This window comes from Electrophorus electricus, chromosome 8, assembly GCF_013358815.1.
Source record: "Electrophorus electricus isolate fEleEle1 chromosome 8, fEleEle1.pri, whole genome shotgun sequence".
In the NCBI taxonomy this organism is placed as follows: Eukaryota; Metazoa; Chordata; class Actinopteri; order Gymnotiformes; family Gymnotidae; genus Electrophorus; species Electrophorus electricus.
Window position 1 is genome coordinate 26,013,564 of NC_049542.1, and position 11,479 is coordinate 26,025,042.

Consider the following 11,479-nt stretch of genomic DNA (forward strand, 5'->3'; position numbering starts at 1 on the left):
TGTAACTGGGTATCTGCTCCACCACATCCACCACCATCTTCCTAGAGTATTCCTGGAGTATTTCTTATTTAGTCAGTATTACTTTTGGCTGCATTGCATTTTGAGAGACAAGATCAGTGTGTCTCTTACTCCTGAACACCTTTTACTGGTAATAGCATCACTGTGTCAACAACCTGGCTCTGCTTGCGTATAGTGGATCGCTCAACACCGCCATCTCTTGAATTTACACAGTTCACCAGCAGCTCCAGTTTCAGCTCTGGAAGTGACTGTACAGGGAGTGATTAAGGGAGTGGCCACAGGTGGAATTTTATGCTTGTCAGTAACCTGTGCTTGTGACTCACTGTCCACATCTGACAGATTTTCTTTGTTTTCTCTTATCTGATAGAACAGAGCTGATGGATTTACCACCTCTCTCCCTCACCATTCTCTTCGTCACATCCAGCATGGTGGCATACTGCTCCCCCAGGAAGCAGAAAACATGAGCTGGAAACACAAGGCAGAACATGCCTGTGCACTCAGAGTTCAGTCCTGCAGCTGTCTGTGACTTCTGAGGCCATACAAACACGTATGTATTAAAGTAATAAAGAATTGTGAAGAGTTGACACATTTTTTTTTAAATCTGTACAAAACACAAGTGAATAGCTAGTAATGAAGATCGTGCTTCTTTTTGTCTTCTCAAAGTAAAGCAAGTTTGATTAGAATTCAGTCATACACTTCGAGTAATCATTTCTGTTTATATCTAGTCATAAACCAGGCACTTTGTTAAAAATTATTAGTGCCTTGCATTTATATGGGCTATCCCCTAGACCTTTATCAATGGTCAGTTTCTGTTAGAGGTATATTTTGGGGTGGCACTTGCTGAGCTTGTTAAGTTTGTACCAGTTTAATACCTGCAGTCATGCCTATGTCAGTGTTCATGCTGTGTGAAAATTAACTGCCACTCAGTATCAAGTCAGCAGTTCTCCTGTGTTCAAAAACCGATCAATAAGGAACAATGTAGAGAATGACTGCATGTAAACAATAATTTGTCACTTATAAAAGTCACTGATAAGACAAGTGTGTGTAATCAAATGGCTGACAAATGAAGGTATGTGGCTACTACTGGCACGCTCTCATAAATATCTGTTTGTTTCATAATAAACAAACAGCAAGCATACAATATCCATACTGAAAGACTGATAAGAATGCATTAGCCAGTGAGGTAATACAGAAACAAGGCAGGTGCACATTTAGAGTAATAAACAGTTATTTAATGTGCCTTGAAGCATGAGAAGCCATATAAACTATATATAGTAAACTCACAAAATATACAAAAGCAAGCAGATTATGTTGTTTGTGTAGATCATTCAGGTCAACGAGTCTCGCGTTCTCATTTCTCTCCTCCACCTTCCCTCTCTTTCTCCCTAGTGTGTCTGTCCCCCTTCTTTCAACTGAGGTAAATCTTTTGATCAGTCTGGCTAGATTAAAACTTTATTACTCCTCTTTGTTACCTGAGTCTGAAAAGATGTTCATTAAAGGTTGCTAATCAAATTCTCACAAAGGAACTGTACTTAGGTGCTAAAACTATCGGGGTTCACACAGGTATATTCTACATTCTGCAAAAGAAAAAACATGAAATGCAAGTATTATTGACTTCAAAATGCTATTTAAGGAGCATCAGTAAATGTGCAATCTACCATTAAATCTGTAATGGGTAAATCTATCATCTATTATCTACCGTTATAGCTGAAGGTCTCACTGGAGTACATCTCAGTGTCTTTTGGCACCCTGTGTTGGATACAAAGGAATCAGTGTATTCATAAACTAACAACAACAACAACAACAACAATAATAATAATAAACTATTACCCTGTTTGTTTGCCGTGCGTATCCTTTCCGCAGTACCTGAAATGGCATACACACAGTATTAAACAGATAGGCCTATAAAACATTTTAGTCACAATTGCTCAATTCACAATTTTTACTAAAGTAAGAAACAAACCCTTTTACTGTAGCAGTTGACTGGATCTCTAAGACAAAAGGAAACAACAACAACAACAACAACAACAAATAACCCAATTCCATCCAACAATCTATTATCTTCTATAAATAACGCAATAATGGTACAATCTGGTTAAAAACACATTCACACATTCACTTGCTTCTGAACTGTTATAGAAATAGACAAACAAAGTATGCTCAAGCCTCGCCTTTGACATTCCTGGATCAGCGTGCACAAGCTTCACAAAGTCTTGGTACACTTTTAAATAATTTCCTTTTTTCATATTCACCTTTGTGTAACCAAACAGCAAGGGCGACCGTCACAGCGAGAATAAGAATTGCAGCCCCGATGCCCGCGTACAGCAGCCAGGCGCATACAGAATCTGAATGATCTGATAGTGATAATGTTTTCATTGCCGTTTAATGATTTGTTACAAATTTGTCTTACAAAAACAACAATAATACATACATAACATAGTAATGCTTAAAGGCCCTCAGGCAGTTTTCCATTAGAAAGACATAAATGGGTCTAGCATAAAAGTTCTCTCGTGCTTACCCCTGTTCAAAGTTTTGGATATTTTTGTGCCGTCGTACACGACAACACACTCGACGTGAGTAGCTTTCGTCCATTCCTCTGTTGAAACAGTAACTGTGGCTCGAGTGCATTCCTCGGCTGAGTCGCTGTTTTCGGTCCAGGCAGACTCCGTCAATCCCGTGCGCTCGCTCTGGTCAATGATCCAGGCCACGCTCACTTGGGACGGAACAGCTCCCTTCACCAGGCACTGGAGCGGCACGGTGCGACCGCCGATATCGGAAGGTGAGTACATGCTAATGGATGGTTTTAGCAGACCAGGATCTACAACAGATAGCGGCTATTCGTACAGACAGTATCGGGGTTGCCGATATTTTTATCAATTAAAACCATTGCCTTACAGTTCAGTCATTTGATATTGACCACTGACCTGTGACGATGACCCTCGTGCCATTTCCCACTATAACACTTGTACTATATAAAATTGAGCAGTAGTAGATGCCCGAGTTTTGAACGGTGGCATTGGACATGGTCAGAGTACAAGTTTTACCCCCATCTTCTAGCCTGGTATTCCCAGAAATGAACTCCGTAATTTTTCCAGTCCTCGGGTTCGATTTTTGCCAAATTGTGGATGAATAGCAGTATGTAACCGGCAGCTCACGCATGCATTTCAGTGTGAAAGTGTCACCGACGGACACGTGCACAGTTCCAGGCGACTGGGTCACCAAAAACGAGCAAGATGCTGCAGAAAAGAATATAATTAAAAAGTGAATTCAAAATAATGACAAAACTCTATATCAAAAGATAACAAGCGAACAAAAAAAAAAAAAACGAAAAAAAGAGAAAAAGATGTCTAATGATAATCAGTTTTATGCTAGTGTTAAATTAATAAAATATTAAACATAGTGTGAAAACGAATTATTGAACTGTTCATTTTATTGCAACACTAATGTGCTAGCAAATATTTAAAATGTATGTAAAGAACTGAAAAACTTGTAATATGTTTAAATGTAAGTTATCATATTGGAGTTTAAAAATATATGTAACAATTTTACTTACAAATTTGCAATGTAAAAGTTTATTTGTATATCTTATTTGTATATTTTAATAAACAATAAACACCCAAATAAATAATCCAAAATAATCTTACTGCATATACAATACAATTATAGTTATTTCATTATAATGCTGTCTTATCCTGGACTTTTTAGTATACAGATCTTTAAACCATGTGATGTCTGAATCTATACATGCACCATTACTATAGCCGGTGCCGATGTTAATAACTTTAATTTGCTCATGACTTTATATGGCATTGTTTTTCATAATTTCATCGTAGCTTAAATTGTGGCCTAGTAGGGTATTTGGTGTAAAATGTAGGGGGAAAACAAAGAAAACACTTACTTTTCATTGTGTAGACAGAACAAATGAGCAACACCCAGACCCCCATGCTGAAGTTTTTAAAGAGCAGAGTGGTTTCCACACTCTTTCTTATTTGACCCATCTTGAGATGTCGGTGGGAGGCATTGCTTCTACTCTGCTCTAAAAACAGAAAGGGTGGCTCACCTTTTACCAGTAAAACCAGTAAAACTCCCATCGTAAACCAATTCACCACCAAGCAGCATAACAGACTGATTACAGTCAGTGGTTCAATATGTGTACAGAAGGGATTTTTGTAATAATTATTTCAGCTACAACATATAAAGTTCACAGATTCGATTGGACCTGTACTAAGGCAGAGGAATAAAGGTTTGGCTTATTTGAAACACCATCAGCAAGTGGTGCTCCATAAACAATTTTCTTCACATTTATGTTAGAGTTGTTAGGCCAGTGTAAAGATGCTTTAGAAGTATTAAGCACAATTTGTGCATGTGTTCTTGTGCTAATAGGTTTTTGTGTGCTCATGGTTTGAGCAAACTCTCTCTTCTGCTTGTTGTTATTGGAAATGCTGTGATAATACCATAAGTGGTTGCATTGCATCCTTTTACTGACATTGGTTGAACTGCTTTTGTAAACCTGGCACCTTCTTACATCCTACTTATTTTTATTCTTGTGACAGTAATGCTTGTCAAGCACAATGTAAGCTTACAGGCGTGAAAATAAACCTCAGATCTTCCTAAGACGCAATGACTGTGTGTGTCTAACTGTGGACCCGATGACTGTGTGTGTCTATCCCTAGACCTGATGATTGTGTGTCTAACTCTAGACCTGATGACTGTGTGTCTAACTCTAGACCTGATGACTGTGTGTCTAACTCTAGACCTGATAACTGTGTGTCTAACTCTAGACCTGATGACTGTGTCTAACCCTGGACCTGATGACTGTGTGTGTCTAACTCTAGACCTGATGACTGTGTCTAACTGTAGACCTGATGACTGTGTGTCTAACTCTAGACCTGATGACTGTGCGTCTAACTCTAGACCTGATGACTGTGTCTAACCCTAGACCTGATGACTGTGTGTGTCTAACTCTAGACCTGATGACTGTGTCTAACTGTAGACCTGATGACTGTGTGTCTATCTCTAGACCTGATGACTGTGTGTGTCTAATTCTAGACCTGATGACTGTATGTCTAACCCTAGACCTGATGACTGTGTGTGTCTAACTCTAGACCTGATGACTGTGTGTGTCTAATTCTAGACCTGATGACTGTATGTCTAACCCTAGACCTGATGACTGTGTGTGTCTAACTCTGGACCCGATGACTGTGTGTCTAACTCTATACCTGATAACTGTGTGTCTAACTCTAGACCTGATGACTGTGTGTGTCTAACTCTAGACCTGATGACTGTGTCTAACCCTAGACTTGATGACTGTGTGTGTCTAACTCTAGACCTGATGACTGTGTCTAACTGTAGACCTGATGACTGTGTGTGTCTAACTCTAGACCTGATGACTGTGTGTGTCTAATTCTAGACTTGATGACTGTATGTCTAACCCTAGACCTGATGACTGTGTGTGTCTAACTCTGGACCTGATGACTGTGTGTCTAACTCTAGATGTGATGACTGTGTGTATCTCTTCCTGAGTTGTGCCTTGAGCTTAGGTTTCTAGCAGCGCTCCAGGAGGCTGACTGAGTGAACCAAGACAACACTAATGCTGAGCATTTTCTTCCTTTATTATAATAAAGAATATTATAATAATTAAACGTATCGTGTACAGTGTTAAAGCTATATTTAGTCCCATTAGTTTATCTGAGGTAACTTATCAAAATGCAAACTGTTTAATTAGAGTTTTTGAAAATTTAATTGAAATCTGGAATTTATCTAAAATTCATCATAAAACAAGGTTAATTTGGAAATGCTCTGGTAAAATATTTTTTATACTACATCTGATGGCCAGATGGACTCAGTAAATACCTACAACATTTAACAAATGTTTACTCATTTTATGATGTGCTGTAAGAGTGTGGAAAAAAAACACCCAAAATCTAGATTGCAATTTGCATTCTTCCAAAACTTGTGCGTACCTTAATTACAGATCGGTAAAGAATTATCAAAGTATTCTCACCCAGCGACACTGATTCAGCATGCAGTTTGAAACATTTAATTCTAACTGTATGCAGTAAAATTATCACCCTTACAAATAAAACCAACAAAAACAAAACAACATTTATAAATAATATAAAATGATGAGTGTTGAACATGCAACCACAGCTAAATCACCACAGTGACATTTACATAGCCTTTAGTGCACCTCATGCCTCTGATAACCAACATGCACTGCAACTCTGTACAGTCTGAAACAACAGGCAAATATAGCACTGCCACTTTGAAGGGTTCATCCATGCACCTTTGTCTTCACAGTGCATACGCTAGAGTTAAGCCACTAAATCACACAGCATGAAACCCACAGCATGTGGCTCTCACCCAGGTGCCGGCTTGCGTGGGACAATGTGCAACCAGGCAGAGCAAAATTCAGACCAGGTGCACGGATTTGTCCGTTGAGTAGGCTGTCTCTCACTTCCTGCTCTGACTGTGCATGCTGAAGCATTCTTTGTATGGAGAGCGGAGGGGCCATTCCCACCCATGCCTTAGATGTCCTGTGTGGTTTTACAGACACAGTTCTCAAACTGCACACAGTTCTCAAAAATGCAAGTTTGCAAGTCTGGCTGACGCAATAGAAAACAAGTATTGGGGGGGTTGGTAGTCACAAGAAAGACAAAGACGTATATGCATTTATCTAAAGGAAGGGATATAGTGTTGAGAGCAAACAAAAAGACCAAAGAAACCCAAACAAGAGTGAAAGCATGGGCGGGCAAAGCGACCACAAGTTAACAAAGAAAAAACTTTTATTTGTTTGTTTATATATATATATATATATATATATATATATATATATATATATATATATATATATATATATGTGTGTGTGTGGGATGCATTGGTTAGTCCACATAGTTTCTCATCTAGATTTAGTTTTCAAACTTGCTTGGGACTATACTTTTTTTCCTAATTTAATGTAATTCCTAATTTAATTAGAATTTTTGTTACTTTTTTTGCTTCCCTTTTGGAAAGGGGACTTTGAGAGGCACTATTTAAATTGAAATTATTATTATTATTATTATTATTATTATTGTTATTGTTATTGTTGTTGTTGTTGTTATTGTTATTAAATACTTTCGTTTGAGTCCTCTAGGTGTACACAGCAGAATCACTTGGTTTTAAATACCACATATTTGAAAGAAACGCAATATTTAATTATGTCAGGATTGTCCATGAGCATAGTTGATCTGGTACCATCAATTTATTTGATATTTCAGCACATTGATACAATTCGCTTATTGTTTCAGTCAAATGACAAATAAAAGCAAACAAACAACCAAACTTTCAGCAAGTCTGGCTAAGTGGTGACGTTACTGCATTTTCCAAAACTTAGAGAGTCCAAACTTGCATACTGCACTTCCTGTAAACAACAAATACCTAAGCAAATAAGGTCTCAAGGATATTTCTGGTATACAGATACATAGAGAGTTCCTCATCATACCATTATGGACGATGCCTCTGCAGTGGGTGCCCAGCATCTCCCTAAGAGAATAAACACGAGGCATCATTACACAAAGCTCTGAATATATTACTCTCACATCTGCAACAGGTTGTAAACCTCACGGAAAAAAATTGTAAACCTTACCATGAAATCAATGGTTATGACTAAAATATAAAAAAAAAAAAAAAAAAAAAAAAAAATATATATATATATATATATATATATATATATATATATATATATATAATTTATTTATTTATTTTTTTACCATTCTGATGTCTGCTTTGTGATTTCTGGCCAGCAGATCTGAAAAGAAAATGTTTTCTATGCTTAAAGATGTGGCATCACAAGCTTCAGTGAAATGTATTTTGAATATTTTGTATTGTGGTAAATGAGACACAAACCTTGTAGCTGCACTTTCTTGACTTGCTAAACAAAATGTATAAACTGCATGTCAAGTCAAAGTGATTATGAAAACATTATCCAGTGAGTTTTTCACACATTTGCGTTTTTCTTCTTTTACCTTTGTTTAAGGAAATGGTACCAATGACAACCCAACTAATGATGAGCAATGCTGAACCAGAACCCAAGTACAAAATCCACGTACACTTATTATTTGAGCCTGTAAAGAAAATTGAACAACAAAACTATTCAAAATAAAATAACAATGCAAGATGTGACATTCCATATCATAACTACACCATATTCCTGGTCCTTTTATAATTTTGAAAGCCATTATATTCTAACAACCTCTTTTCAGGGACTTGGAAAAATTTTTGCCACCAAGTTCAACAATGCACTCAATCTGAACATCATCCATCCAGATGTCTGAAGAAAGAGTGAGATAAGACCATGTGAATTCTGAAGCTGATTCGGTGTTGTCTGTCCAGCCAGACTCTGTCCACCCGGTCTGCGTGGTCTGACCTACCACCCAGAAAACTCGAGTCTCATCTGGTACGACCCCGAACACGAGACACTGCAGAGCCATGCTGGAACCCTGGTTCTCATCTGGGGTGTACAGTGTGATTGTAGGTTTGGTATTGGGCTCTGTGGGGCAACGTGTTAATTTCATTTAACATAATTTACACATATTTAATACAGAACTGTTGTATACAACAAAAAAAATCAATTATGTTACTGATGTGTACCTGTTACAATGACCTTGGAACCATTGCCTATGTATAATATAATGCTGGACAGGGCAATGCAGTAGTATATGCCAGAGTCACCTACAGTAGCATTTTGGATGACCCCTGTGCATAGGTTTTTCTCTCTTTGCTCAGTCTTTACAGCTTGGGCTGTTTTCAGCTCTCTCGTTCTTGGGTGCACTTTATTCCATAAAATCTGACTGCAGGTTGCCATTATACTTTCAACATTGCACTGCAGTGTAGCGGTTCCACCAAGTGGCACTTTGACTACTCCAGGCATTTGAAACATGGATGGGTGAATGTCTACGAAACAGACAACATTGACAAGACACCTTGTGTAAGTACAAGAGACACAGAGAGAGAAAGAAAGAAAAAGAAAGAGAAATAATAACAAAGACAAAAAAACTTAAAACGTGCAGCATATCAAGAGCAGAATGAACAAACTATTTCAGCTGTACAGAACTGAAAAAGAAAATGAATGAATCATGAATAAAGACAAGCCTACAAATATGAAACTAACTAAAGGTTAACTAAAGAAAATGTATTTTATTTTAGCTTTAATATAATTAATGTTCATGAATAAATTAAAACTATTATTTAGTGAAACTAAACACATTATTTACATTTCGGTCAGAGGTCCATCAGCTGTGAAAGCAATATATATATATTAATATATATGTACTAAATATAATATTTTATAGAATTATAAATATATCTACTTACTTTTACATGTAAACAAGTAAAAAAGAAACAGACTCCGTTCCATGCTGAAAGTGCCGCAGAGCTTCAAGGACCACCCTCCTCTTTTAACTCCGCTACCTGAATAGACTCTTACATAACTGTACATGGCCATCAGATTTTGGAGCCCCTCCCACTTTAAAATAACATAACACATGACTTTCGGTGTGCCGTCATAGATGTTCAAATGGCATCGAGGACTGGCAGGTTGCTTTGTCTGAATGGACTAGCACAGTAATCTACTGAATACATAGAACTTAGTACGCGATGCGATTATTTTTTCTTAACCTCGATGTACTTTATCTTGACTGGCAGCGAGCCTCCTGGACCATCTGCTTTCAGTTTATACATATAAAGAATCGGTGGTTTAAGTTGTTTTTCTATTCACTTATCACCATCACAGGTACCAACAGTACACCAGTACATAAAACGTGAAGCCTCCTCTAACGTTAACTTAAATGTTTAGGCCAGAATACCAATTTGGATCACGATAAATATAGGCGAATTCTCAAATAAGAATTTTCTCGAGAGCCTTCACTGACGAGCATATTTTGGCAAAGTGCACATTCTGATGTATTTAAATGCCATTATTTTTATGTTTTAAGATATTAGATTTATAATGAATATATCATGTTTGAAAGATCAGTTTAAGAACCATGTATCTGTCCGTCGTTGCCGTGGGTCCCAGAGTTTTGCGCTACAACTCTTTACAATTAACATAGCTTCATAGCGTAAGCCCCGACGGAAAGGGCCCGACTGGAAATGTTGCCCCCCTGCCCCCTTGACACAGGCCTCAGTGCGACTAATCCCCGTACTCACCCTGGTAGTATGTTAGTTACTGTTAAAAGTTTGGGTTTTTTAATGATTAAATGGCTATAATGAATTCCAACCATTATACGTGGATTTACTGAGTAGTAACCAAACATAAGGAGCGTTATTAATATAAACAACATGACTTTTATCTTTTCATAACTTCACTTAAGCCAAAGGTCAAGACTGAGTATTGTTCTGTGTGTTCTCGCATGGAGGTAGCCTACCATTTAACACGTATGTTTTCACCGCAGCGTCGACATTGCTTTTTGAAATTGCTTTTTGAGGTTGATGCAGAAGTGGAGATCGCGTAGCTTAACCTTATTAAGTTAAGTCCACACCTGACTGTATAATTTAACTATTTTCTTAGACATCCATATACGTAAATAAAATTAAAAGCACACACAGGCCAACACGCAATGCTACCAACTACACTTGCATTTTAAACACTGCACCATTGATGGATTCCAGCTGGTGTCGCAGTTCTGCCTGCAAAAAACTTTCTGAGGTCGATGCTAAGTCTAAAATCTGCTTTTCTCTTCTCATGCATCCTCATATCTTCGCTGTTTGTTTGTCACCACAGACAATGAGAAACTGATAAACTGTAAATACAATAGATCACAAACTCAGTGGATGCAGCAAATTATGCATCGGTCTCGGCTGGTTTTCAGTAGGAACTGACTTTTAAGACGTCTAATAATCATGCAGTAGAGACTTCCAGTCGGTCAGTCCAGAGAAAGCACATCTGATGCGTCACCGTGCGCCCGTAAGATATCGCTGTAACTTTAAATCAATGACTTTAGAGATGGAGAAGTTTAGCTGTCATTACAGATGCCGTAATTCACCGACACCGATTCAGTGAGTTACTGTATCCACCTGATGCCTCAATCTGAACTGCAAGTAAGCATTTCTGGCAGCAGAAATCATTTATAATCGAACTAAAATCAGAAAATGGTATAATTGTGTGTGTGTGTGTGTGTGTGTGTGTGTGTGTGTGTGTGTGTGTGTGTGTGTGTGTGTGTGAGAGAGAGAGAGAGAGAGAGAGAGAGAGAGACAGAGAGAGAGAGAGAAAGACAAACATACAGACAGCACGCAAGCACGTTTTGGGACTGAAACCAAGGCTGAGCTGGGAGTTTAACCGTAAATATCCATCCATCCAAAACTGCATTGTATCATAAACACGCAGGAGATGAAAGCCTTTTTTGCTAGAACCACCACTAGATGGCGTAAGTGCAGAACCCATAATTGCGTGTTTACCGGCGTCCTACTGCTAGCAGAAGAAACA

The 11,479-nt window shown here is 38.0% G+C and overlaps 1 protein-coding gene across 3 annotated transcripts; it reads right to left on the reverse strand.

The window, feature by feature from the left end:
• Positions 1-7,249: 7,249 nt before the first annotated feature.
• Positions 7,250-9,461, reverse strand: LOC118241895. 3 transcript variants are annotated; one of them, XR_004776411.1, is made up of 8 exons: positions 9,370-9,461; positions 8,647-8,949; positions 8,427-8,545; positions 8,022-8,120; positions 7,903-7,927; positions 7,767-7,804; positions 7,499-7,539; positions 7,250-7,417 (listed from the first exon to the last, which is right to left on the reverse strand). XR_004776411.1 is itself a non-coding variant. In XM_035529402.1 (8 exons), the coding sequence occupies exons 1-7, from the start codon at positions 9,410-9,412 to the stop codon at positions 7,501-7,503; spliced, it is 840 nt and encodes a 279-aa protein (XP_035385295.1). In that variant the 5' UTR covers positions 9,413-9,455; the 3' UTR covers positions 7,250-7,417; positions 7,499-7,500. The 3 variants fall into 3 exon arrangements, 2 of the variants coding, with proteins under 2 accessions (XP_035385295.1, XP_035385294.1); XM_035529402.1 differs by having other exon boundaries at positions 7,903-7,923; positions 8,249-8,545; positions 9,370-9,455; XM_035529401.1 differs by having other exon boundaries at positions 8,249-8,545; positions 9,370-9,455.
• Between the last annotated feature and the right edge of the window lie 2,018 nt (positions 9,462-11,479).

What these genes read in the sequence shown, in the direction of transcription:
- LOC118241895 (XM_035529401.1), bottom strand. Translation starts at nt 9,412, where the DNA reads ATGGAACGGAGTCTGTTTCTTTTTTACTTGTTTACATGTAAAA. An exon ending in TTACTTGTTTACATGTAAAA is followed by an intron (nt 8,950 to 9,369) that starts GTAAGTAGATAT and finishes TCTGTTTCGTAG; the next exon opens with ACATTCACCCATCCATGTTT. An exon ending in TACCATTTCCTTAAACAAAG is followed by an intron (nt 7,928 to 8,021) that starts GTAAAAGAAGAA and finishes CATTTTGTTTAG; the next exon opens with CAAGTCAAGAAAGTGCAGCT.